The sequence below is a fragment of the Oreochromis niloticus genome, linkage group LG10 (genome assembly GCF_001858045.2).
Source record: "Oreochromis niloticus isolate F11D_XX linkage group LG10, O_niloticus_UMD_NMBU, whole genome shotgun sequence".
In the NCBI taxonomy this organism is placed as follows: domain Eukaryota; kingdom Metazoa; phylum Chordata; class Actinopteri; order Cichliformes; family Cichlidae; genus Oreochromis; species Oreochromis niloticus.
Window position 1 is genome coordinate 27,841,760 of NC_031975.2, and position 27,035 is coordinate 27,868,794.

The following is a 27,035-nucleotide window of genomic DNA, read 5'->3' on the forward strand; positions in this document are numbered from 1 at the left end:
AGCTTACGTCAGAGCTTCTTTTATCATAGCCAATCTGGGTGACATGGATTAAAAAGGTGGTGTGACGCTGTAAGGAAGGAGAACGTGTAAAGTGTCTTACCATCTCCGGAGGATCGCTACACTGTGTTTTAACATCCCAGGTGTTGTCATTCACATCTTTCTATTTCGGTTGTCGGGTGACAACATAAGTATATGATGGTGTTAAAATGCAAAGCAGGCTTTGCTTTATTCACAGAGTCAAAGGTGAGAAGAGACAGGCACACAGTGCCTGCTCCCAACCTTTGTTTCTGTTTGCATTATTTGATGTTTCACTACAAGTTAGAAATGTGTGGGTGCATTTTTGTGTGTGTGAAAAATCTAAACACAGCATGCAGTTAGTCTCAGTCATTATTTGTGTTTTATTTCAAAGCAGTGGTTACAGGGGATGGAATCCCAAGCCAGGATGCAGAAGGGGAATGGAAAACTTCCCTCATCAGCGTACTTAATCATGTCTCCTCTCTCCATCTCTTTGCAGCTCAGCAGTAACAGACTGGTTGTTCTGAGCGGGTGTGAATGTGTGGGACCGTATGAGGATGAAACAGAGCGTTCAGTTCACGCTCAGTGAGTCTTCACCGGATAAAAATAGACTTTAGAAACATTGAGATTGGCCTGCGTGAAGCCCAGGGACAGACCCTCTTGTGGGTGATTGCAGAATGACTCCACATTAAATCTAGTTTGTATCAAAAGATTTATAACTCTGTGGGTTATTTTCACAATAATTTTGGCTTGATGTCCCCTTATGGCATTTTGGGGACCTAAAGCGAGCTGTAATTTTGATCACTTAGATCATTAATGATAGAAAAGAGCTCCCAGTGACCTATTCACATGGCCTGCTTTGTCCACTGTGACCTCCCCCACTGTCATGCTCTGCCATGGCATTTGCTGGACAAGTGTAGTTGTTTCCACTGTCACACTCATGTTAGTCAAGATTAACAGTCAAAGCTGAAATCAATATTCATCAGAACAGGCGGTGTTTATGCAATCTTCTATTGTCCAGTTTTGTGGTGAGCCCATGTGAACTTTAGCCTCGGTTACTTGCACTTACTTGACAGGAGGCGCGCCTGGTGTGGTCTTCTGCTGCTGTGGCCCATTTACTTACACATTGTGCATTCAGAGATGCACTTCTGCATGCATTGGTTATAATCAGCTGTTATTTTAGTTGTTTTTGCAGTCCTATCAGCTCAAAGCAGTCTCGCCTTTCTGGTCTGACCTCTGGCAGACGTGGCATTGTCATCCAGAGTACTGCCACGCACTGGACATTTTCTGTTTTTCAGACCATTCTCTGTAAACCATAGAGATGATTGTGTGGGAAAATCCCAGCAGATCAGCAGTTTCTGAAACACCCAGACCAGCCCGTCTGGCACCAACATTCACGCCCCATTTAAAGTCACTTTTCTTCCCCATTTTAATAGTTAATAGATAATATAATGAGGAATTGAACAGGCGTAGCCTAACTATAGACTGTGTATAAACAATTGAACATGGCAGAAATGACGTCACTCACTGGTTCGCGACTACCTTTCTGAAGTGTGGAGTGTGTCCTTGTGGAGATCCCATTTTGTTTTCCTGGAGCCTGAAATGACCATTTTTGAACGAGTGTCTGGTGTTTCACAATATCAGGTAAAGACAGCTCGGCCAGCTAGCACGCTACATCTGTAAGCTATATGCATGCATGCCACAGATGGCAAGAATTGTTTCTCAGTGCTAACATATAAATAGATTTTAGCCTTAAAATCATATTTATGTGATAATGAATGAGTCACTAACACTCTAAAGGAAAACCTATACGCACACACACACTGTGTCAGCTAGCAGCTATAGCAGAGTCTGTTGATCTGACCTAATCATGCATAACTTTGAGTACAGTTTAAAAGGATGCCTCCAGTAAGGGTTCATCCCCAGTACAGGGTTTATAAAGGTAGGAAAATGAGCTATATTGTATATAGTTGGTGAGCACTACAGGCACCAGTTATCTTTAGTGTGTGGGTCCAACTCTATTTTTGCAGTAACTCGTGTTAGTCGCTTTTGTGCCCTGTAGTTGTTTGCTTGGGAAATGTCTCGTGTGATTATGCTGTTGTGCGGAAATCAACTCTGTGACACTTTGTAGATGAGAAAACTGCAGCGAACCTTCCTGTGACCCGGCCCACATTTAAACAGAGTCTGAGGAGAAAACACAATCTGCCTGTCTGTTTTTCAATCCTCTTGGTCCCACTTCTACCCCCACCCTGACTTCCTGTGGTAGGATCAGAGGCTGACAGGGTCACACCCACCCCACCCTTTTTTTTTATTCCTGGAACTCCACAGTGGGACCCCTCCTCCGGTGGGGGAGGCATGCATGCGCGCACACACACACACAACAAGGCATCTTGTCATTCCTCATTTATACACGCACAACATGTGCATATCTCACTATCACTCCTCGTTAGTGCTGCTCTTCACACACACACACGCCTCGTGGCCCCCTCTGTGAGCTCCTTCCTCTTTTGCTGCCTCGTCTGGGAGCAGATGTGGATCAAGTCGGATTTGCGAAAAGATTCTCAGTGTTTGCTTCAGTCTATTCACAGTGATAAAGTAGGTGTGATTTCTAAGCTGAAGGACAACTCCTGAAGTTTAAATGCTTAAAAAATTGAATTATTTTTTTCCCCCCTGTAATTTACTCCTCACATGGTGCAGTCTGAACTGCTAGAGAGCTATGAACTCCGCCCAGCTGGAGCTCCAGATTGGGTTTAAAACAAACGGAAAGGAATTATTTGCAAATCATGATTAATCCAGGTCTGGTTGCAGCACAGTACTTTTCCAATCCAATTTGTGCTTTTTACTCTTTATGCATTAATTAACAAGTAATTAAGAATTCTGAAGGAGAAACTAGTCAGAAGAGCAAAATGCAAGGTTTTGTGCTTGTAGCATGATGTTCTTCAATGTATAACGTTTGTATTATTGTGTAAAACTCCATTTTTACATTTTGAGCGACATATCAAACCTGTTGCTTAATAGCATATTAAAAGCCACCTGCAAGTATGACAGTGAATCACTGAGATGCCTTAAGAAAGAGAAATGTAATTTCAATAATATGCTTGAGGTTTTCTACATTTGCAAGAAACGCTGCTGCAGTAAATTAAATGAACCTGTAATGCCAGGCCATGGGTGATGTCTTTGGTCAGTTTTACATACTTAGGTTATGAACAAAGTGTCATATTTATACCCCATTTCTTGGCAATATTCACATTTTCCAAAGCAATCCAGTGAGCCGGATTGGTGGTTCTGGTCCCCCAGGCCACCTGTTTCAAACCCCTACTGTATATGAATAATGGACATAGTGATCATGACATCATCAGTTGGTTTTGATTCAAGCTTCTAATTTTAACTCTTGTGTAACGTTGTCAGCTAACACTAGCAGACGGTGTTAGCTCCAAAAGGTACCATCCCCCACATATAGTCAACGACAGGTCTAGTTCAGTATCTTGGATAAACTAATGTGAGGAGTCAACATCTACCTGTCACTCAAAGTGGCCACGCCCCTAATAATGGAGAACTTCAAGCCTTTTTTTGAAAGAGGTGAAACAAATTTTATCTTTTGTAGTTGTCCTGAAGGGGAGTTTTATGCACACGGCTGTAAGCATGTTTATTTCTGCTGGAAAGTTGGACGAGAGGAACTGCAAGCTCTGGCACATCTCAGGTAACATTACTTTTATGCCCCTGAGGTTGCTGCTGCTTCGTTTGGACTAAAATAAGTCAGCAACTCTACATTGTTGTGAATAAACCTACTCAATCAGGTATGGTTTAATTTTTTTGAATTTGGTGCAACTGGCTGGTCAAAGTTGACTTTAATCTGACGTCCCAGGTTTCAAAAAATCTTAATTTACCCTCTGTGCTGTGATAGAAAACTTGCAAGCTAAGTAGCAGCTGCAGGTGTTTTTTATTCGGCACTAATCAGCAAGCACTGGCATGCAATAAGGAGTTGGAATTGAGGTGTGTGTGAGTGCTTGTGGAGTTTTCCCTTTAAGATGTGGAGTCTGCATCCTTCCGCTCTTTCCAGCAGACTAAAACAAACCCTCCCTCCTCAGGATGGCCTGAAACTCACATGTAAAATGTCAACAACTTCCCCCTCAACAGCTAAATAAAGCTCCGCCAAATCTGATTTAGCTGGTAATGAATTTTTAAATGTTTTTACTTGCCAAAGTTTTCCCCAAAATATGTTAGATGTTGTCCACGAATGTGATTTGGCAAATTAAATCAACCTTGAGCTTCCTTTAAAAAAAAAGAAAAAAAGGTAAATAATTGTTTATGTTCTTTTCTGTTGAGCAAATTCACAAATGTTCTGATTTAATTGAGCAGAGCTTTTGTTACTTCTGTCGAACTGAAAGGACAGGTTTGCCTTGAATGGCTTTTTGAAAAGTGGCCATTTACAGAAGAGAATAGATGATAATGAGGCCTCTTCAGAACAAAATGCAGGACCAAACTGCTAACTAGTGAACTGAAAACAAAATAAAGGGTTAAAGCACAAGGTGTAAAGGAAGGCTTTGTGTGATGACTGTGTTGATGTCGCTGTTAGCGCGCTCTGTGCTTTTAAATAGGCCACATCTCTCCAGTTTTCACAGTGCATACTGTTGATTCATGAAGTCTAAACTGCAGTTAAAATGTAAATGTGCTAATTTAGTAACTTACACAAAGTTTTATGAGTACTGTGTGTAAATTTGAACAAATTCTTAGGGTTTTGCCTTTTACATAAGGTTAAAAAAATGCAGGAAAACAACAACAACTGTTGAAATAAGTCAAAGTGTAAACTGTGATGTAACTGTGATGCATCCTTGACTGTTTCCTGGTCTTGTTGGTGCACAAACCTGTTTCGTTGTCTCTGATGGATTTCCCTGTGTGATGTTTAAGGTCAAAAACAGTCTAAGGGGCTTGGAAAGAAAGCGTGTGGTCAAAAACACCACAGAGAAGCGCATTGAGCTACTCTAGACGCAATAAAGTTAAAGCTGTTTCAAACTGTATGAGTGGGTGGAGTTTGGTGAAATTCAGGCTCTGGCTTTGTGGGGGGTTGCCAGTTGGGGGGAAGGTGAGGCATCAAGCTGCCTTTACCTTTGTTTAGAGACACAGAGGGGGCTCTGTCCCCTCACAATGGAACTGAATGATCAGTGTGTGTCCTCTGTGTGCGTGTGTCTGTGTGGGAGGGGTTGTGCTTGCAGCCACACCCAGGCTGATTGGCCGAGGCCCCACCTCGCTGTGGAATCCGCTGGCGCTGGGTCACATGCCAGCCTGAAACACACCACCATGGCCTTAGAGTCTCTGTTTGCCCTCATAGGCTGGAAAAAAAAACAGGAGAACATCAAGTGATGATGTAATTTTTACTGTTCTGTGTGGCAGAGCGCAAGTGTGTCCGATTCTCAGCACACTTCAACAAGTTACGTGTCAGAAAAATATTTGAATTCTGAAGAAAACAGAAGGTGTGGTTCAAAACTGGCTCCGAGTCACATATTAGACTGTGACCTAATACTGCTAATCCTTCTGCAACTAACTAACCTTCAATACTTTACCCGCAACTGCCTTAAAGTGCAAAACATGCCGGTGGCGTAATGCTTAAAATACCGGCGCTCACTGCATTCGATAATGTAAAATCTTTTCTCTGCTATGCTGACATAACGTATGATGCATTGTTTTAGGTTAATATATGCTGGTGAGTGTGCTCTCCAGCTTTGTCATTAAGTCCTGCTGGCAGTTTAACTTGTTAATTATTTACCAGACTGAGAGAAACTTCTCCTCACTGTGAAAACAACCACAACAATGCTGTTAATACTTAATTATTTTGCTTAAATAATATATCAACCCTTTATTTTGAAATTCTTGCACTGCTTCTTCTGATATTATTTCATATCTCTCCTGCTGCTACCAGCTGTCATCTTTTCTTATTTAGATTGGCTTCACTGGGCTTTACATAGACAGCTAACCCTGCACTGTGCAGCACACAGCACTGCGTTTCTCATTAAACAGCTGGGCGTGCGGCAGGGTCGCCGCTGCAGACAGGAAGTCGAGAACTTGTTTATCTATATCAGCATTTCTCGCACCGTGAGAATTATACATAAAGAAGCGCAACTGGAATAATCTCGCTATCACTTCCCGTTTCTGTTCTTTTTAATGCGTGGGTTTTCAGCGTTTCGATGGTGGATTTTCACACTAGGAAAGCACACGCACGTCAGGCCTTTTTAATTGGTGTTTGTAATACGTCTTTTGAGAGAATGTTGGTGGTTTCTGTTGACGATGTTTGTGTTAGTGATGGGACTTTTCTCAGTATCAGCTGTCTGTGCTGACTCTTGCTCAGATGTGAACAAATAATTTGAAGATGAGGGGTTTGAATTTCACCCTGATTACGATCGGTTGTGTTCAGTCACCGGCAGGCCGGGTTTACATTAAAGTTAATCAGAAGTCGATGTGCTGATCTCACAAAGTCACATTTCTGTTTAAAACCACAAAACTGTAAAAAAACACCTCCCTCAAACGTCACCTTTAACCACATACCTGTCAGCATGAGCTGAACTCGAAGAGGAAGAAAAAGAAGTGCGGTAGATTGCTTTATGTACTTCTTTTACAACTTTTGTTTATATAACTATTTGGTCATGACCTGGTGGCTGTGTATTAATAGAAGGATAAAGACAGACGCTGAAATATGCCAGTCACTTTGTTTGGCACAACTTGTTAGAACTGGGTTGGAGGTTTTCCTCAGAGATTTTGATCCTTGTTCCTGCACAATCACAATCTGCACATCCATGATGTGAATCTCAGGCTCCACCACATCTCAAAGGTGCTCTGCTGGCTTGAGATGTGTTACTGTGGAGGTCATTTGAGTGCAGTGAACTCGGTGTTGTTGTCAATGAACCAGTTTGAGCGATCTGAACTTTGTCACATCGTATGTTATCCCACTGGAAGCAGCCATCAGAAGATGGCTACACTGGGTTCTAGGCTGTGCCATTTAAATGATGCCCAGTTGGTACTAATGGGCCAAAGTGTGCCCTACACCATTACACCACCACCATCCTGAACCACAGATACAGTGCAGGATGGATTTATACTTTAACTTTGCAACAGAAATGTAAACTCATCATCATTTTTACGATGTTCAGTTTTGGTGAGCCTCGGTTTCCTGGTCTTAGCTGACAGGAGCAGCACCTGGTGTGGTCTTCTGCTGCCATAGCCCGCCTGCTTCAGAGGTGCTCTTCTGCATACCTTGGTTGTAATGGTTGTTACTTAAGTTGCCTTCTTAGGGTTTTGAAGGAGTCTGGCCATTCTCCTCTGACCTCTGACATCAACAAGGCATTTTTCCTGCAAGATTTGCCTCTTGCAGGATGTATTTTTGAGAATTATAGGCACACCTAATAAAATTGCAGATAAATGTACATTAGTTTAAATTTAAAGTTTAAATTTCCTGCATCCTAAACTTTCTCCTTTTGAAGAAAATATGTAGAATTAAACAAGGAATATAACATTTATGGAGCCTTAGATGAACTAATTAATTAACTGTTTAAAAATGTTGTTATTTTTAGAGTAAACCCTTTTCTAATGTGGTAAATGCTGTTTTATATGTAATTGTATTTTTTCCTTCATATATTACACTGTGTTGACTACTAGACTCAACACAGTTGGTTCTTGCTGTTATATTATTTTAGTTTCACTGGCTAAAACAATACAATAATGAATGCAAGTGGCCAAACCTATTGAAACCTATTTAAAATGACTATAAACCTATTGTAGGTATAACTGACCTCAGCTCGCTTTGATTTATTCTTATCTGACTCGTGACAGACAGGAGGGGAAAAAAGTTCTTGTTTTGCCTCTTTTTGTTTCACTGTCCTTAGAATTTAAGGGCAGTCATCATATCAAAAGTAAGACACATTTCAAAATATGACTGTCTCTAAACCTCTTAAAAAATGTAGGTCAAATTATGCTGGATTCCACATCTGTGGACATTTTTTGTACTGCTTGCCAAACTATTTGCAAGTTCTTGGACAGTTTCATCTGTAGGGACTTGCATGATTCTTAGATAGAGCTCAGAAACTGTCTAAGAAAGGAGAAAAGGGGAGAAAATTGAGACCGAAAAGAAGAGAAAGGGTGTGTGCATTTCTAAAAGTGTGTGTGTGTGTGTGTGTGTGTGTGTGTGTGTGTGTGTGTGTGTGTGTGTGTGTGTGTGTGTGTGTGAGTCCCTCTGCCTTGGCACTCCTCAACTCGCTCCAGCTCTCTCTCTCTTTCTCTCAGTGTGTGTGTGTTTGTCTCTCGCTCAGCTTCCAGAAAAGGGTGTGTCTGCCTGCCTGCCGCTGAAAGGGAGGGAGGGGTCAGTTCACGGCTACTCCTCCCTGCTCTCGCTGTTATTTCTCTTTCGTTCTCATTCCCTCACTGGCAGCCTAAGGATTAGGCCTTTGTCTCTCTGCCTCCTCTGTCTCTGTCTTTGCCTTTAATTTTCCATCTCTTTTAGACAGAGTGTGAGTTTGTGTTTATGTGTGTGTGTTTGTGTGTTTTTACCCCCTCTTCTGGCAGATTTTTTGAGAGGTTATCTTTAGCAGGCTTTTAGAGTAGAGGTAATGCTTGTAGTCATGACCTTTTCCCTCCAAACTCTACTAACCCATTTCCTGTCTTACTTCCTGTCCTACCTGGCACTTTTCTCCTCTTCATTCTTCCTCTTATGCTCTCTTGTTTTCTGCTTTCTTGCTTACTGCTTTTTCTCCTCCTGCCCACTTTACTCCTCATACCTTCCTCATACCCTTTAACACCACCCCCCCTCCCTTCACCCTCTCTCCCTGGCCAGGAAGTTTGGGCTTTTTTTTCTTACCTTCTTCTCACCCCTCCTCCTCCTCCTCTCTTGTTCTTCTCAATTTCTCCCCACCCCCATTTCATCCCCTTAACTACTCCCTTATCACCTCTTCTCCCCCCCTTCTTGTCTTTGCCTACCTTCTGTACTCCTCTTTTTGTGACCAAACTCACCGTCCTCCTTTTAACGCCATCTCTTGTTCTTCTTCTTCTTCCTCAGTGCCAGTCAACTCCAAAGCAGAAGAAGAGCGCGGTCAGTGCCCGGAAGAGGCAGAGGAGCCCGGCCAAGCAGAGCTCCTTGACCCAGCAAGAACCGCCACCTTCTTCATCACCTCTGCCGCCCACAGTCCAGGAAGAGGAGGAGAAGAAAGAGGAGCCTGCGACCAGGCCACGGCCGACGCAGGGAGAGGAGGAGGAGCTGAAGGAAGTGGCGACACAGTCTGTGAGGGTGAAGGAGGAAGAAAAGAAAGCAGAGGAAGAGGGCGAGAAAGACATGCCCTCTATACAGATCAAACCAGAGCCAGAGGAGATGGAGTGCACGGTGAGGAGGGGGAGACAGGGGGTTCGGTGGAAGCGATTGGTTGATTGATTGGAGGGGAATGGGGTTAAAGAGGCAGAACGGTAGACGTGTGGCTAGATGGATGGAGGTGAGGAAAGTGGGCGTGTGCAGGTGGGGCTGGCAGTCGGTTCTACGATGATCAAATGTGTTTGATTATGTCAATTTCACAACGAAAACACACACACACACACACACACACACACACACACACCGCGGTCAAATCACACAGACAGCAAAGGTTACTTCAGTTACTCACCTGGCTTAAAAAGAAAGCTTTAAATCATGTCACGCGTAATGAACAGAGTATCAGTTTGTGCAATATTGACACAAACTTCTCAAATACCGCCTTAAAAAATGTATCAAAATTCACACTTTCCTAATACTCGAGAATCGGCAGCAGACAAGGAAGCAATATGCATACCAGAGCAATCAGCTGGATCTCTCAGATGTCAGCTTCCCGCCTGAATGTTACAAAGCGATTACAAAGAATTCAAGAAGCAGGCAGATAACATGACTAAGCACTTTTTTACTCTATTTAATTTCATATCCTTCCACTTATGCAGATTATGTTAGGCTAGATCCTTATTGTGATCCGGTGCCCACTCGCTGGTCTAGGCTTTAAGTGGAAAATGAACCTACAGGTCTTCCCTCAGAGATGCACCTAAACCAGCGCTGCGCAGCTCTTCTGTCTGTGCATCATGATTGGCGTTTTAGCAGCTTGATGGCGCTATTTTAATTCAGTACAGCATTCAACAGATTTTGAGGTTTGCAACTTTCACTCTGGAAGCCCCGGACCTTAAAGAAAAAGACTCGTTTATCTGAGGTCTTATTTTGATAGTTTTGCACATGCTTCCTGTCTGTAACAGTGATCCCCCTTTTAATTGCAAAATGTGATACCATGATGTCGTTTAAGTATCAAAACAAAGTGAGCCGATAATCACAGGTCATGCTGTTTAGAAGGGAAACATTTTTTCCCCCAGGGCGACATCAATCACAGTTAACCAATCCCTGTTCCTGTTTTAGCTGTGACCTGCTCTGTGCGGTGTGTGCATGTACCAATTTTGCCTGTGCCAGTGTTATTACAGTGATGCTGGCTGGGCTTACTTTCAGTTTCAGTTTTCAAAGAAAGTAGTTCATACAATTTTCCTGTTTCCTTGTTTGTTTCTCTAGAAAGAAGAGACACATTTGTTTTTCTGTTTTTTTAAATTTAAATTATGGTTGTGTTTTAGTAGAACTGCAAATCAAGACCTGATCTGACATAAACTGGCAATCATTGTGTCTTCATTAGAGCAAAAAGGACGCAGTTATCCGTCTGCACTGGATTCCCTGGGATATTCCCTGGTAGTGGTTTCTGTCAAGCTAAAGCCTGACAATAATCGTCTTGATTAGGATTTGTGGATGCAAAAACATCGTGTCTATAATAAACTCCGTGCTGGCGGGAATTCCGATTTTCCTCTGGGCATTATACTGCATACAAGGCACAAGCACGGATTTTTGAAATAACTGTACATTTACTTTAGGGTTAATATATGTTATTTCAAGCTTGATATTATGATAACGTAGCTGTTGGCTGGTGCATCAGCTTCACAAATCCAGAAAAACATCCTTTTCGTTTAAATGCGTTCACCTCAGCAAATAGATCTTGTACAGGTTGTGCAGTTTAGCAGGAATGTGTGCTCTTTGTGATTAAAAACTTGCACCTGTTTGCCTGTGTCAGCAGGCTGTTAGTCTGAAAGATTAACAGTGAGTTTGTGCTTATCATTTTCAGTTATAGCTGAAAGGCCGAGTATGTTACAGGACCCGGATTCAGATTATCAAAGAAACTCATTTGGCAACGACTGGTCCTTTCACACCTTTTCTGCTTTGAACATCCTGCTAACAATCAGACAAACAGGGCGAACACGTTTGTCCAAACCTTATTTAAAAAGAGATCATGTTGCGATTGGATCATGCCAGCTGTCACCCACACATAGCCATTGAGTCAACAGTTCAGCAGTCATTGCTACATTATTTAAGAAGAAAACTGAGCACCTGTGAGTCTGTTTGATTTTTATCTCTGTGTCAGACCTGTACCTCTTTTATGAATTCATCTCTTTTCATTTTGTTATTATTGCTACTATTTTGTTTTAAAATGGGAGTAAACTGCCTGTTTTGTGCTTTTTGATAAAAAATTAGTAATTGTTTCACATGTTTCAAACATGCTTTGCAAAAATTAGCAGGTTTGATTTAAAGTAGCATTACATCAGAGTCAGAATAAGCTTTATTGGATTCTGATCAAGGTCAAAGGAGTTTGCAAAGAAAAGGGTCTGGACTTCTTTGAGTTGCTAGAAGACGTTTCACCTCTCATCCGAGAAGCTTCTTCAGTTCTAAGGTCAAATGGCCGAGAGTCCCAGATTTAAACCCAATGGGAGTATCCCCCCCAAAGAGGGACAAAGGACCCCCTGATAATCCTCTAATCACATGAGCCAAGGTGTGAAAGCGGGTGTGACCTTTGAACTGAAGAAGCTTCTCGGATGAGAGGTGAAACGTCTTCTAGCAACTCAAAGAAGTCCAGACGCTTTTCTTTGCAAACTCCTTTGACTATGATGACCTGGATGACTGAGAACCTTCACAGACGGATTCTGATCAAGGAACTGGGCTCTTTGGGGGTTTTTCTGTGCTCTCAGTGTACTTAACAGGATACACACATGGACAATAACATAATAATAGTGTATTTATAGGTGCAATGATGCAGTAGTGCAGAGTGCTAAGCATTTCACAGCATGACGTCTGTTCAGTTTCTCAGTTATCCAGCGCTGAGTTGAAAGGAGCTGGTCTTCCTTTAAGGGTCATGAAGACAAAGAATCCGTCCCTTGACTGGTAGTAAGCTTAACGACTCACATGACAATCGGGTGGGTCAACAACTCTCAGGACTACATCCACAGCCTGAACCCCTACTAGGAGTTAAATACCTGGTGCTCCCCCCATCACCTTTTAGAATTGAAAAAGCACCGCAGATGTGAGATAGGAAACATTTCCTTAACCTAAGAAGTGCAGCTGCCTTCAGTTGAAGCACTTAAAACTTCACTGCGTGACGGAATAAGTTGACGATATAGAGGTGAAGGGAATGAGGGAAGTGTAAGAGAACAAATTTGATGCAGGAGTGAGCAGCGAGATGTTTGCGGGATGGGTTAGGTTGAACTGAGCAAGCGTGGTGGTTAATTTTAGGAAGTATGAGGAAGAGGAAGAGTTCAGTATAGTTGCAAGGCTGTTTTAGTTTTCGTGAAATACTAGATGATATCTCGATGCAGTGTTCAGCTATCGTGGTGACCGAGGTGTGGCCGTTCATGTTCTACTACTCTGAAGTCTGGTTGAGGTGCAGCTGAAGGGCGTGTGTGCGTGGTTGGTGCATTGTTGTGTAGCGTATCCCTGTGGATGAGCTGCACGGTCAGACAAAAATCTGCAAGCACACGGACTTCCATCACTCGGACCCTATCGGAGTCACGGAAAACTAAAAACTGCCAAAAACTGTAAAGAAAAATTGGTTATTTTTGAGATTTCTGATTAAGATTTGACAAATGGTGGTCGACTCCACTTCCAGGCCAGTGGAAGTGGAGCCTCTCGGGGAAAAACACGGCTTCTCGCAAAGGTTACAGTGAGGCTTTCCGCTTGGCTGACGTGATGGTGGAAGATTAGGCATGGTCTGACATTAGTGGGTAAAGTTAAATGGATGGGTAGAGTTGTAGGAAGTCATTAAACACACTTTGTAAACAAACATTTATTTGCTCTCATGTGGAAAAGTCTGTTAAGGTTGTTAAGGTTTTGCACTTCAAGCAGCAAATTTCACCTTTTTTAATCCTGAGTGGCTTTTCAGGGAGTGCATCAGCAGAATGAGCTCCGTGAAATGAATAGTGAGGAGGTCAGAGGTCGCAGCCAAGCCAAGTTTTACATGACAAGAGGCTGTGGGATACATACTGAGGAAAGCCCTGCTGGACTTACCCGTAAATTCCCAAGCGGATTTCATTCTCAGGATCAGACTATTTATGTCTGAGCATTTACTAATAAATTAAGCAGCATATATCTGCATCTTCTGTCCTTCTGATTTATACAGAGGAGTTTGTCTTTTTCTGGTCTTTGCTCAGAAATACACACCAAAAGAGATTTTCCCATAGACTGGGAACCAAAAAACTGAGCTGCATTTTGTGCATTTGGTCACATCTTAACTCGTCTCTGTCTTTTTAAAATTATTTTAGGCTCATCCAAGTGTTTACAGCTTACAGTTGTTCAGGGTGGATGGATGGATACTTTATTCATCCCCCTAGAGGAAATTCCAGCAGTATCCACAAACATTTTAGACTAAAAATAAATACTAATAAATACACATTATAAAGATGATGAAAATTAGGATTCTGCAGCAATTGTTGTCAATGAAGTTCAGTCACTTAGAAAGTAAACACATCAAACTTATTTTATGGCGTTTCCTTTCAAGAAAAAGTTTTATATGTTCCGGGCTTCTAAAAAAGGATTGCAGCGTCAGTGTGCATACAGCATATGTCAATATATTTTTAAGCTTCTCATAGTTTCACAGCTCGTTTGACATGTTATGACTGGTCGAGCTCACTCATGGGAAATATTTATGTAAAAGAAAACACTCCTAACTTAAGTTCAGCAAGTCAGAATTTTATTGAATTAAAAAAAAACACTGATAAGGCACTTAAGCCACTTATTCTTATCTTTTAAATCCTTTGATAAAGCTTTAGGAGTATTTTGCTCATTGTTTGTTCTTCAGAAACTGCACTCAGTCCCTTCACTGTCCTCGTGGCTATTATTAGTTGGTGCGCTGGCTAGTTAGTCTCTCATCCTCATTATGGATGCAGTGATTATTGGTGGCTTCGGTTCTGTGTGCCAATTAAATATAATTACAGGCCGATAAATACATGGGAGTGTTCTTGTGTCGCCCTGGCCGGGCTCACAGGTTTTGCAGCGCAGACAAGTTGCTACACCTTTTGACATTTCAAGCTTTACTGTTAAGCTGATAGGTAGGTCGATGCACCCTGTTATAAACAGACAGGGAAGGCTGTACAGTAAAGGGTGTGAACAGTAATGATAAGGTGAGACTTAGTGGAGTCGCTCGCACAGTATAGCAGCCATTACCAAAGCGTACTTATAGCGAAAGGAGTGAAAGGTGTTTGTCAGAGGGAAGGGTGAGGCGTTGAAGAGAAGAAGCTGTTGGATATGTGGAAAGAAAAGCAGAAGGAGGGGAAAGAGATTGTCAGAGAGGAGACAGATGAGGGAAGTGCACAGATGGGTGAGAGAGAGGAGTGAAGGTAGAGAGGTGGAAAGGGTGTGGACAGTCAGATAAGGACAGGCTGTGCTGCAGGATTATGACTGCCATCCATTTCACCCTCCTCTGTGTTCAATACTTTTTTTGTTTTTTATGAAGCTGAAACGCAGGGGGGATGCAGAGTCAGGCTAGCTTCTCTCTGGGTTCTCAATACAGCAAAGATAACAGAGAGAAACTGCAGGGCAAATGGATTGTGTTGGTCTGAAAAACGGGGACGCACATGAACTGTGCTAACAGTTAAGAATCGCTGTATTGTCTGAAAGTACTGACATTTAAACAGCAATGTAGAATTAATCAGACAAATGAGAGAGCCGGGCACTGTTCATGGTAATGCATTTCTGTACATCCATTACCTTCATCCGCTGGGACAGCAGAGAAACCACTTGAACTATTTCTAATTCATTAGAAATTAATATTTTTGCTAACATACTACACATTTGTAAAACGATCAGCCCAGATGGCCGCCTCTCTCTGAGCCTTGTTCATCCAGGGGTTTTCTTCCTGTTAAAAGGGAGGTTTTCCTTGCCACTGTCGCCACGTGCTTGCTCACAGAGGCCTGTCTGATTCTTGGGGTTTCTCTGTATTATTGTAGGATCTTTAACTTATAATATAAATAACCTTGAGGCAACTGCTGTTGTGATTTGGTGCTATGTAAATGAAATTGACTAATATTGAATTGAGTTTAGTTTTCAATCACACCTTGCACAAAAAAGTATTTCAAGGAGAGATGGCTGCAATTTTAAATGCTTATATTTTATTGGCTATTTGGCAAACTGACATGGTCATATTTGTAATTGCAGAGAGGCTTAACTTTTCCAGTGATCCACAAAATTACGCACAATCATTGTCGTTTATTGATTAAAATAACCCTTGATGTGCTGAGCTGTTTTTGAGGCGAGGCATCACGTGCTTTATGTTTGCGCTCCAGCTATATAGCACAAGCATAGATTTGCATTTATGACGGTATGTGGGAAAGGCAGGACGGGCTGTGTCTGTTAGCAGGGAGTGGTGTGTTTTGGAGCAGAGATAAATAAAAGAGGGAAGTTTCATGCCGGGCAGGAAACAGTCTGTTTTTCATTCTCAGCTGATACCCATGTACTGTAGTGTCTTCTAGGTTTTAGAAAAATCATAAGAATGTGTCTCTACGAATGCATTTTTAAGACAGAATTTAGCTAGGTGACATAATTAGGTTGAGTTAATTTACCAAAATAAGCCTTTTCCAGTCTTCCTGCTGTTGCTCAGTCGTTCGACTTTACACCACCCTCACCCCATAACTCCATTGAAGTCTAGCCACACTTTACATGTATATTCTCTGTGCCATTGTCAGTTAGAACAGGGTGTCTTTGTGTTTATATGTATGAGTGCTAAAATTTTGCAGGGTGTGAGAGAGACCCTCACACAGAGCCCCAGAGAGTATTGTCTTTACTGTAGTGGGAACAGCCACAGGGTAGGTGAGATAAAATGTCGTTATTCACATGTTGTTGCAAGTGAAAAAGATACACTTGGTTAGTCACAATGTTCCCAGTTTGGTTACACTGCAGTCCCACTTGGCATGGTTTTAAGGGTTTAAGGGTAGGTTTGGGAATATGCTGGTTATGGTTGAGGTTTGGCTAAGAATCCAAGAAGTGAATGTCAAAATTAGCCCGTGCTTTAGTGTGTGTGTGTGTGTGTGGATGAAAACAATGTAGCAGAGGACTAACACAAAAACTATTGTTTGTAATAGCTTAGTGAACTTATGCTTGACCTTACATATATGCTTGAAATTACATATACTTGAATAACAATGGCTAATTGTGTTTCCCATCATCACATTGAATGACCTCTCTTAACAATTTGCAAAGGCAAAGCTGTGATATTAAATGGATTTCCTTTTTACTGAAATAGTTAGGAAATTTAAAGATAAGGGAAAAAACATTTCTAAATCCTGTCTTAGGAAGGATCATTTTAATCTCTGTTTTGTCACACAGTTACACCGATATACCCGGTTTATTTATCTGTGGCTCCTTTGTTTATTTTTGGCGTTTCTGATGCGTGTCTGATTAAGTAAGCGGACACAACGTTGCCAAGAATTTAACCAGAGGACAACTGTGCAGTCAACACTGTTCTGAAAAACATGACCAGCCTGCATTTCTAAGCACATTGTCACATCTCTCCTAACCAGTTTGTACAAGCTACACTGAAAAACCAGCTACACGTCTACGATGTCTGGGTTATTAGTTCAGCTCAGTTACTGACATAGTAAAATCCTTCTGTTTATTTCCATTTATAGCTTTCACAAGATCAGTTTATGATGTTATAGTTTTGCATTTATCTCCATAACAGAAATGAGTTTGTCCCGCCATGCAAATCAGTTTGGAGTTCCTCAAGGCTCCGTACTTGGGCCTTTTTATATGTGTAGTTCATATGCACGGACGCATAAATAATCATAAAAACCTTTTAATACTTAGTTTATGTTAATACATATAAGTACATTATAGCAAAATGTACCAGCATAACAGTGTGAGTTTGGAGGATTTGAGTGCAGAGCAACTTTAAATGTTTATTAGCCATGCCAGTATCATACTTTGGCGCTTTCCTCAGCTGATTATTTGTTGGCTAAATACCAGAACCAATTGCAGGAAAATTTTCAGAAAGTGTAACATCAAGGCGAACCCGATCGACTGATTTATTTACTTTTAAGGAAACATCTTATGTTTCAGAGCTTAATTACGTTCACATGTGGGGCCTGGGAGGAGTGTGTATATGTGTGCATTGTTGTGGTGTGGTGTGGTTTGGTTTGGGTTAGTGAAGGGTGGGGGCTGGGTGGAGTAGTATTGCGCAAGACATCATTAAGCAGAGGGTGTGTGCGTGTGTGTGTGCTGGCCACACCTCTGTGGCTGTCTCCAACAGAGGGGAGTGGACTTTCCTGTCCAAAGATAAAGTCTCCAGGAAGCAGATCCTCCTGCTATAAAACTCCACTGGGAGCCTAAAACATTAATGCTACATGCCTCATATTTACTCAAGTTAAGACTATTATTATTATTATCGTTATTGTACCCTTTGTTCAAACTCATTTGTACTGCAAACAGTAACTCTGTCAAGATGATTATTTGGCTAACCCTTTGTTTGAACAGGATGCACTTTTTCCTCCAAATACTAATTCAGTCTGGACTCTTTGAATGATGATTTTTATATGTTGTAGATTGTTATATGTTTGTCTCAACAAGACAACACAAATCCTAGTGAGTGAAGGCATGAAATCAAGGGGAAAAATGTGAATATAGGAGTACGAGCAGTTGCAATGGAGGACTTTGACAAGTTATATCTAAACAAGCTGTCAGATGCAACAGATTATTCATCAGAAACAGATGACAATCTTTATTTAAACCTCAAGAAATATGAAATATTATGGTCTGTGGATTATATTGCGCTTTTTTCTGCCTGACCGCTTGTATGTGAGACCAGGACATAAAGTGGTTACTCAGACAGAAATAGGAAATGATGTCAGGTCCACTCTAGAAGACGCACAAAGCAAACTTTAATACAGTCTTATGGTAAATAAAGTTTTATGGTTTCAGCCCAGAGTTTTAAAAATAAGGCAACTTTTTGTGATAGAGCTGCAATTAAGGATTGTGTTTATTCAGTTCTTATTATTTGGATTATTATGTATTAGAATTATTTCATCTATAAAATTCCAGAAAATGGTAAAAACAACTTTTAAGCCTAGTGACCGGTCTTGGCATATTTAACAGATTTCAGTGTTAAACGACTTTTCGGACATGTGCAGATGTCTGCTTCAGAGATAAAACTCGCTGTTTGTGTAGGATTTTGACAAATTAAATGAGCTGATTGGTTACTGTTTCCAAGGTATTTAATTTGTTGACATTTTACACGCGTCTGCTTTGTTTACTTATTTGCATTCTCAAAATAAATTGTCAGCTTGTCTTCTTATCTGTTTATGGTCAAATTTCTCTTTTCCTCACTATGATAATTTAAACATTTAAACTTTTATACAGAGGAGATAGATGATCCTTTGAGAAAGCATAGCAGTTCACAGATACAGCCCTGCTGAATTTATTTAGAACCTGGCTTGTTGAGGTGGGATGTTATTTTCATCAGTTACCCAGAACATTATGACATGTCATTGGTAACTTGGCTGCATGCATGTGCACGGATGTCTCAACAGCTAAGCTTAATTAATGAGTTAGTAGTGCAGGAAACCAACAGAGGAAATACGAAGGTTATGTGCGTTTCACTGAGTCATGGTACTTTTAACAGCATATACCGAGAAAAACGATTAAAACGAGCACTATAGCATATTTTGCTTTGCTAACAGGAAGATCAAGTCCAAGGTCAAAGTAGATATCAAAAGATGAAATGGAGGTGATATGAGATGTGAAATTTTACACTTGCTTAAACTTGTACTCCATCAGAAGTGGGTGGAAAGTTGAGGAAGAGACTCAACTAGGACTTTTTTCTCTTTTACTCATCTGACAAGCTTTGAGCATTATCCAAAGGATTCTTCACACCAGTCTAATTTTTATGCATGTTCTCTGTGTTGTTTCTTCCATCATGCAAACTGCAGCAGTTTGTAGTTAGAAGATGCCAAAGCAGGAGAAAACAATGAATAGTTTTGGCAATCAGTCAGGAATAAATGTAATCTAATGACAACCTGAAGATGCCCACTGTATATTCAGCAGCAGGTGAGGGCTCGGCATGGTGCTGCGTTGGTAGTCCGTAGGTGGTACGCAGAGCTTTCTAGAACCACGTCTGCATGGCTGTATACAGTCAGTGTCAGAAATATGTGTATGGAGAAGTGATAGGTTTGTAGCTTGAACCCATTCGCTGGAACGTTGAAGGCAATCTGGAATCACACAAGCTTCCTAGGATGAGACATTCTTTCAGGATACTATCAACTACATACTTCTAAACACAAATGATTACATGCAGCATTCTACCATAAGTAAACCTATATAATTAAAAGATAATACTGACATTATATTTGACATTCTATTAACAAGAAGACACACGGGCTGCACTTGTTCTTGTAAGTGCTGTTGTTCGTCACAGTGAGGTAGAAGCGGGGTTAAATTTACTTTGAAAATCTCCTCTACAGCCTTTGCTTCCGCATCTCATTTGTGCTATTTTTCCCCCTTCCTCTTTGTTGATCTTCCCTTTTCTGTTGAAGCCGCCTTTTTAACCCATCAGGATAAGACCTAGATATGGCGTAATCGCTGCAGAGCCACCCGCCACTGGCTTTTGAGAGTTTGTGAAGCCTCTGTGTTGGTTAAATTCCCACAGTCCCCCTCTCTGCGTGGCCAAAGTGCTACGCAAATGGAAACCACTGCGGGTTCATAAATCCTGCGTTACTCAAGAGCAACTTGGCAGTAAATTGTCAGACGAGATGAGGAGACAGTGAAATGTTGGGGGCAAGAGGAGTGAACGGGAAGATGATTAAACAAGCTCATATGAGTTAACTAGTGTTTGTCAGAGTGACAGAATGGGTCAAAGTTCATTCAGCGGCCTAGATTTAGCTTTCTAGTGAAAGTTTTTTTTAGTTGCTGTTCCTGTTTTTCTTTTTTCCCCAGAACACACACACACACACCCACACACACACACACACACACAGACAATCGTGCACTTTTATCTTCCCTCATCTCTTTTTCTTTTCCCGCCATTGTTCTTCTTCTGCTTTCTCTTTCAGTCTCCCAACCCAAGCTCTTCTTCTCTCCCTTTCCCTCTCTCTCCTCCCTTTCTCACTCTCTCAGCCTAATAGGATATGTCGAGGGAGGCACTGCTTCCGCTCACCCCGTCGCCATGGCAACCGCGGCTCTGGCGGGAGTTGCCGAAAAGACTGTGCAGCCTGACCCACCCCCCCATCACTACCACCACCACCACCACCACCAATCCTCACTCCTTCTCCTTCTCCTCCTCCTCTTTTCTCCTCTTTTCTCCTCCACCTTTCCAACCAGTGCTTCTCTCTCCATCTTTCCCCTGCCCCCTCCTCAGTCTCTCTCTTTTTCTAAATCACCACTTATGCCAAAGGGGAGCACGCATGCACGCACACACACACGCAAACACACACTGAATACCTGCCAGCACAGCACAGTGAATAGCCCTGTAATCGCTCTCTCTCTCACGCACACGCACGCACACACAGACACACAAACAAACAATGAGGCCCTCTGTGCATGCGTGTGTGTCACACTGATGTATGCACATAAACAAGTCAGTTGTCCTCCAGCTAACAGGAGCACTCATGCACAAAGAGACCACATCACACACACATACACACAGACACGCACACACTTTCTATTACTCCCTGTGCGTTTGTGTGTGTGAGAGCATGAGACATGAGCGGTTAGAGGCCGATTTACTGTGCTTTTGCCAGCAGGGCTTTGCTAGCATGAGTTAGTTAGCAATCATTATGTGTTTGTGTGTGTGTGTGTGAGGGATATTATATGTGTGTGTGCATCTATGTTGGAGCATTCAGTCCATTCAAAGGACAGCACATTCACAATTTGGGATGCAGAGAGCGAGAGAGAGGAAGAGGGGGGGTTGCAGTTTTGTGCAGATGCAGTCACCTCTGCTGGTGCAGGATGATGATGTCATTGTTGGCAGCCCACTTCCTACAGTGCGGAGCTTCCGGGAAGCAAATACATGACTGGGAGAGGAAGCTCTATGTTATTCTAAAGTCATCTGGAAACATGTAGGTCATTAAGTGGATTGGCTGGGGTTCAGTACAGTCGCAGTAAATCATGTTGTCTGTGCGTCAAATCGCAGCACATCCTGGCGAGGTCGTCGGAGGGCGTTCAGCTTTCCTGTGAGTTACAGGAGCAGCAGCAGCCACATTTTAATTTTTTTACATGTCTGCATCGATAAACAGTTAAGATACTGCCTCTTAGTCTACTAGAAAAGGTAAAGCAGCATGGGACAAAAGTGATTAATATGAAATAACCACAAATTTTTTTTCCTTCTCAGACTAAGTTGAGGTCAGTTTTTTAGTATCAGCAAACTATTGTTTGTTGTTCGTTTGAGTAGTCACTCAGTTCAGAAACATTTCAGGCCTGCTTATAGAACAAAATGACTGGGTTTGCATCACAAGTTAGTGAGGGTGGTCTCTGCTTAAACCCGGAAATCATTCGTATGGTCGTCAATCCACGTCTTTGATTTATCCTCAGGTGTTAAAATCTGCCCTTAAGGAAAAGAGCTGTGACCAGTTTTAACTTTAAAGTTAAGATAAGTTTAACTCTGAGCCCATCCACTGCCGGCCTCTGCCCGTGTGAACGCCACAGCAACTCCAACCAGCTGCTGTTCAAACCTTCTGTTTGTGACACTCAGCTAATTAGAAGCAAGTTGGCTTAAAGTGAGCGGAGCTTGTATCAGACATCATGCACGGATCCACTGGTGCAAGAAGGCCCTGGATAATGAATAGAAGAGTCCAAGAAGTAAGGTGTGACCCTGACAGTTACTATAATTTGTCCATTTGAAATGGGCTACTGCAACTTTAACCCTGTGTTGGACTGCAGTAGCATTTTTGTATCAGGAGTACCCTCTCCAGCTTGAGCCAAGTCCTTATATTATGTGTTTGACATGAAACGCACGCACCAACTTCAGGCCGCTGGTAGGCCGCCTCAATCAGGGCGACATGCACAACGTTTAATTTTGCCCAAGTTGTTCCAAGCAGACTCTCACACATGTATAACTTAATACTTTGCATGTGCCTCTGGGATTAAAGAGTAGCCAGCAGACGTCCAAAACTAAAGGCGACGCTTGATGAGGTAATGACATCGTTTCAGTAATGCAGGCGGTGCCGATTTCTTAAATTACTCTGTCGTCATTAGCACTAGTTCAACAACATCCCCCCCTTGTGCTGGTGTAATTAATGACATCTTGTGGACATGTAGAAGTAATTTTTGACGTGTCAGGTGGCTGTCGCGTGCAAGTGCCTGTATAATTAATAGTAGATACATCAGAGGCTCGGGCTGCTTGCCCTGGGTCAAGCTGCTTGTTTCTCATCTCGCTGCTGTCAATTTGTTATGCTTCTTCTTTAGGTGACAAGCCTTCAGGGTAGGTTATGCTTCACGTAGGCATAGTTTGCATGACGGGTTGTCTGAAGCTGAAAGTGTTGATCGCTGCTCTGAACGGCCGCGCTGGAAGACGAAGGGGGGGTGAAAAGCCTGGCTGTCAGAGAGAAGGGTGGGACATGATAATTGTTTTAATGTGCTTGTAGATGCGCATATTTTCACATCAAACTCAGATGTTATTTAAACTCGCGAGGGGGGCAGGGGGGTAAAAAGCGGCGGCGTCAGCAGAGCAAAATATATTCACCTGTTTCCAGTATAAACAGACTGTTTCCCAGAGTTAAGCCGAGGCGCTACGGGTGCCAGCGTCTTCGCCGCTGAAACAAGAGAGGCAATAATGTTTGAGATTTTCCGTTTGTGAAAGTGATGATGTAGAAGTGTTGGATGGGTCGTGGACTTGACTCGGTTTTGGATTCTTGAGTAAAATAAACAGACAAATTGATGTTTTCCCACCCTCAGCTGAGTCTGTCTCACAATGGACACATCTTGCTCAAGGATACTTTGACAAGCAGATTGAAACAGCCAGGGATTGAACCACCAACCTCCTGAGCTTAAGCTGCTCAAAATGATTTTTAGTAATGATGTTCTGTTTGTAGCGATTGCAACATATTGATCGTGACATAAGAAGATGGCATGCTTTCTTTACTGACTTTCAAAGAAAAACGCTGTAGAGATATCAGTGATAGCGAGGCGTCAGGAGGCCATGAACTCTGTCAGACTCTGCTGAACTGGTCAGGTTTTATATCTCTGTAACGTGTCTTGCACACCTGGTTCAGGCACATTCTTGCAGTCACAGAGAACCTTGTTGGAAACTTGGAAAACTAAAGCGAATCACAAAGCAGGTATTATTGGTAAAGGCTATAAAAACTGTCCGCATATGATGACATGTGATGACGTATGATGAAAGTCTCTGCTGTTATTGTGAAGACGCGGGGAGAGGTTGCTAGAAAGACATTTTTGGGCGTTCCTGCACGCACAATCAGACAGGTTTTGAACAAGTCCAGTTATGTAAACACTTCTTTGGAAGAGAAAGCAAAGGTATGCACCGTGATAGCAGCACATGCATTTGCTTCACAGCTACAGCCACTGAACACTTTTGGCTGCTTTCCACTAAAGCGGTTTTCAGAGGAACGGTTTATTAATTCATATGAAATACTCAAAAAAATAATGGAAACAAGGTTATTATGAACATCCAGAAATGACAATATATGGGTTAAAGAGATATTTTACTTTTCACTTTATATTTTATTCTGAATGAGCTGTCTGGTCGATAACTTATCCTCTGTGGACAACAGCTAATGTTTCTGAGCCTCTCGGTAGCATATAATGAATTTCTGGTTCAAGACTTTCTTAAATCAGAGATTATGAATGCAAATCAAATTTGAAAAAGCTTTATCAATGTTAGACAATAACTTAACAGTTTCAAGACTGCATTCTAGTCTCTCTTCTGCTCCACATAAGGCCTCATTCTCACAGGCCTAGACTGGTTGGCAACGACCCTGGCTACCTCCTGTCAAATACGCATTCCCCAACTTATTGGAAGTTGCTGGTGGCCATCATCAGGTGAAATTGATTGCAAAAAGGGTGCTGTGCCAATTCTGTCATTGCTGCAGATGCCTGCAGTTTGCATGGAAGATGCCAACTAGTCTGCAAACACCATTTGCTTAATTTCACTTCATTTCAAAGTGTTTGCAGAAGTCGGCATCTTCCGGGCAAACTACGTGAAACTACCTGTTGCAATCATAGCAACTCTACCTCTTTGCAACCAGTTTTCAAACTAGCAACTGCCAGCAGCCTCTAGCAACCAGTTGCCAACCAGCTGAGGAGTTCACACTTTTCAATAGCAGCCAAGGAGCTACTGACCGGTCTCTAGGCCTGCCAGCAACCACTCTCAACTGGTTGGAGAATTTCCCTTGCAGCTGGTGGTTGCCAAGTGGTTGCCAACAGGTCTGTAAGCCTGTGTGACTGAGGCCTAAATTATTTAGTCTACAAACAGCAGATTCTGGACATTCTTATGCATAGATCTGTTTAATATGCCACAGTATTGTGTAGTATACTTTTTCTTCATGTCTGATTGTTTTCGATCAGAGATGCAAACTTTGCATTTTCTGTTGCTTGAGATACGACTTGATGAACCTGAATCTTTGTATTGAAGCACCTGTTAATTGGGAAGCTCGTAGAATGCTAATGATACTTCTGAGGCTTTATTTACAACAGCTGTAGCAGAAAGACCAGCTTATTATGCCTACACATGGCAAAATCACATACAATAGCAGCATTAATTATAAGAGGAATGCTGTTTGCAACAGATGCATAATTAGTCATTGTGGCTTTTAATTGGGTTCCTCTGATCACCTTCACACATTTCCTTTTATGATTTACTCCTTAACCAAAAAGCTGCGAGGTGTCATGGTTTACACTGTGAGCACGTCTGAAGTTGGATTTTTCTTGCTGTGCACATTTATGCACAGCTGTGCTGCGAGCTTTATAGGCAGGCTGTCCTGTGTAGGTGTATGAGGTGAACAAGTCACTAAGCGCCCAGGATATCAACACCGGCAACTCCTAATAGGTAACATTAGACTGAGAGTCAACACTGACTGTGGCTAAGACTGAGCTGTGCTAGTATCAGCCTGCTAACAGGTGGGTGAAGCAGAAAGAGAGAAGCAGAAGGGAGCGTGCTTTAATCCAGGGTGGGGGCACTTGGTGTTGCACTGGGTGGGTAAGGATTTAAGGGGTGGAGCTGCAGGGCTGTGCCTGTGGTTAATGTCTTCCCCAGCTGTTGTTTATTCTCTCCATGTCCATATCTGACTTCACACTTCATCTACTCAAGTGTGCAAACACACACAAATGGAAATAGCTGTCTGCAAGTGCCTAAACATATAAATTCTGTACACACAGGCTCTGGAAATCACAACAAATCCACGCCAGATATGCCTCTTACTTAATTTCTGCTCGCTCCTTCTGTTTTTCCTCCATTTCCATCTCCGTCCTCCGTTCTCTCCGCTCGTATATAAACAGTCACCGTGTGTCTGTCTCACCTCGGGACCTATTGATTTCTTCCTGTTAGAAAAAAAGCAACATTTAAACATCAGACTTGGAGGCCTCGGAGGAGCTAGCTTTGTTGTTTCTTTCCCTCTGTGTGTGCTCCGTGTGTTCTGTTGTTTTCTTTTCACCACAGCAGATCATGTTCCCCACCGATGACCAGCGCAGGTGCAGCACGGGTAGTGTTACAAAGTCACCATCGGTCTCCTTTTTCACCATTTGGAAAATAAGATTTTCCACAACAACCCGGGAACTTAAAGTCTTTGTAAGCCGATACTGATACTAGTGTTTAAAGCATAAACTGTATAAAAAAGATGTAAGTAGCTACCGTGACATCACAGGTAAATCAGGGTGGATTTGACTGAAAAACCAAGGGGCTCTGACTCCAATGTGGTAGCGCTTGTAAATCACAAAGTGGGCCTGCTGTAAAGCAAACGGCCGCTTTATCATCCTTTTTGACTCTAATGGGGACCGTAACTCAAAAATGAACATTGCGTTGTAATAAATACGACTTGAAACTACAACTCGTGACCATAAACTCATCAGGAACGTGTTTACTGAGGCCACAGATCAGCGACCCGAGGGCCATTTTCTTGTAGACAGTTTTATAGATGGGCTTTCTTCTGCACTTAGTTTCACACTACTGGCTATTAGAAAGAATCAGATTCAAGGTAACTTTACTATTCAGACATCCTTTATATACAGTCTGTGATATAAAGTAATATTTAGCCTGACAGTTGATGCTGATACCTGTACATAGTTTTTTGTTTCTTGAGTTTTAGTTAATTCCCCTTTTTCTGTCAGGTGAGACAGCTTTAGTATAAAAAACAAGTTTTAACGTCAGCTGTTGGCAACATTTTCTTTCAACCTTTAACAAGCATAACATAACTGATGAATATCAACCACTTAATACCGGGTTATTATTTTCTGATAAGCTGACACCAATCAACAAGATAGCTGATACCAATATTTGATACTACTTGCAAACTACTTAAAAACTCTCCAGAGTATAAAATTGGAGCAAAAACAGTGACTTTCAGCGACGATGTGCTCTCTGTATCAAAGGCGGTTTTTTAGAGAGTAAGCCGCTTCTTAGTGTGACTTTGTTATCGGGGGCTGTCACAGTTTACCCCACTTGTCATGTAACCTGACATCAATAAATTATGTGGCTGCTGACAGTCGAGCATGATCAGCCTGTCAGGAGTCTACCTCT

At 42.0% G+C, this 27,035-nt stretch overlaps 1 protein-coding gene across 3 annotated transcripts in view; it reads left to right on the forward strand.

Moving 5' to 3' along the window:
• Positions 1-27,035, forward strand: part of klf8 (Kruppel like factor 8) — an 84,699-nt gene that overhangs the window by 37,049 nt on the left and 20,615 nt on the right. For all 3 annotated transcript variants that reach the window (XR_001225144.2, XM_025910658.1, XM_013276473.2), the window contains exon 2: positions 9,056-9,376. Coding sequence is in view for 2 of the 3 variants with exons in the window: in XM_025910658.1 (XP_025766443.1) it covers positions 9,056-9,376 (321 nt within the window). In the remaining variant the exon portion in view is untranslated. The remainder of the gene's footprint in view (positions 1-9,055; positions 9,377-27,035) is intronic.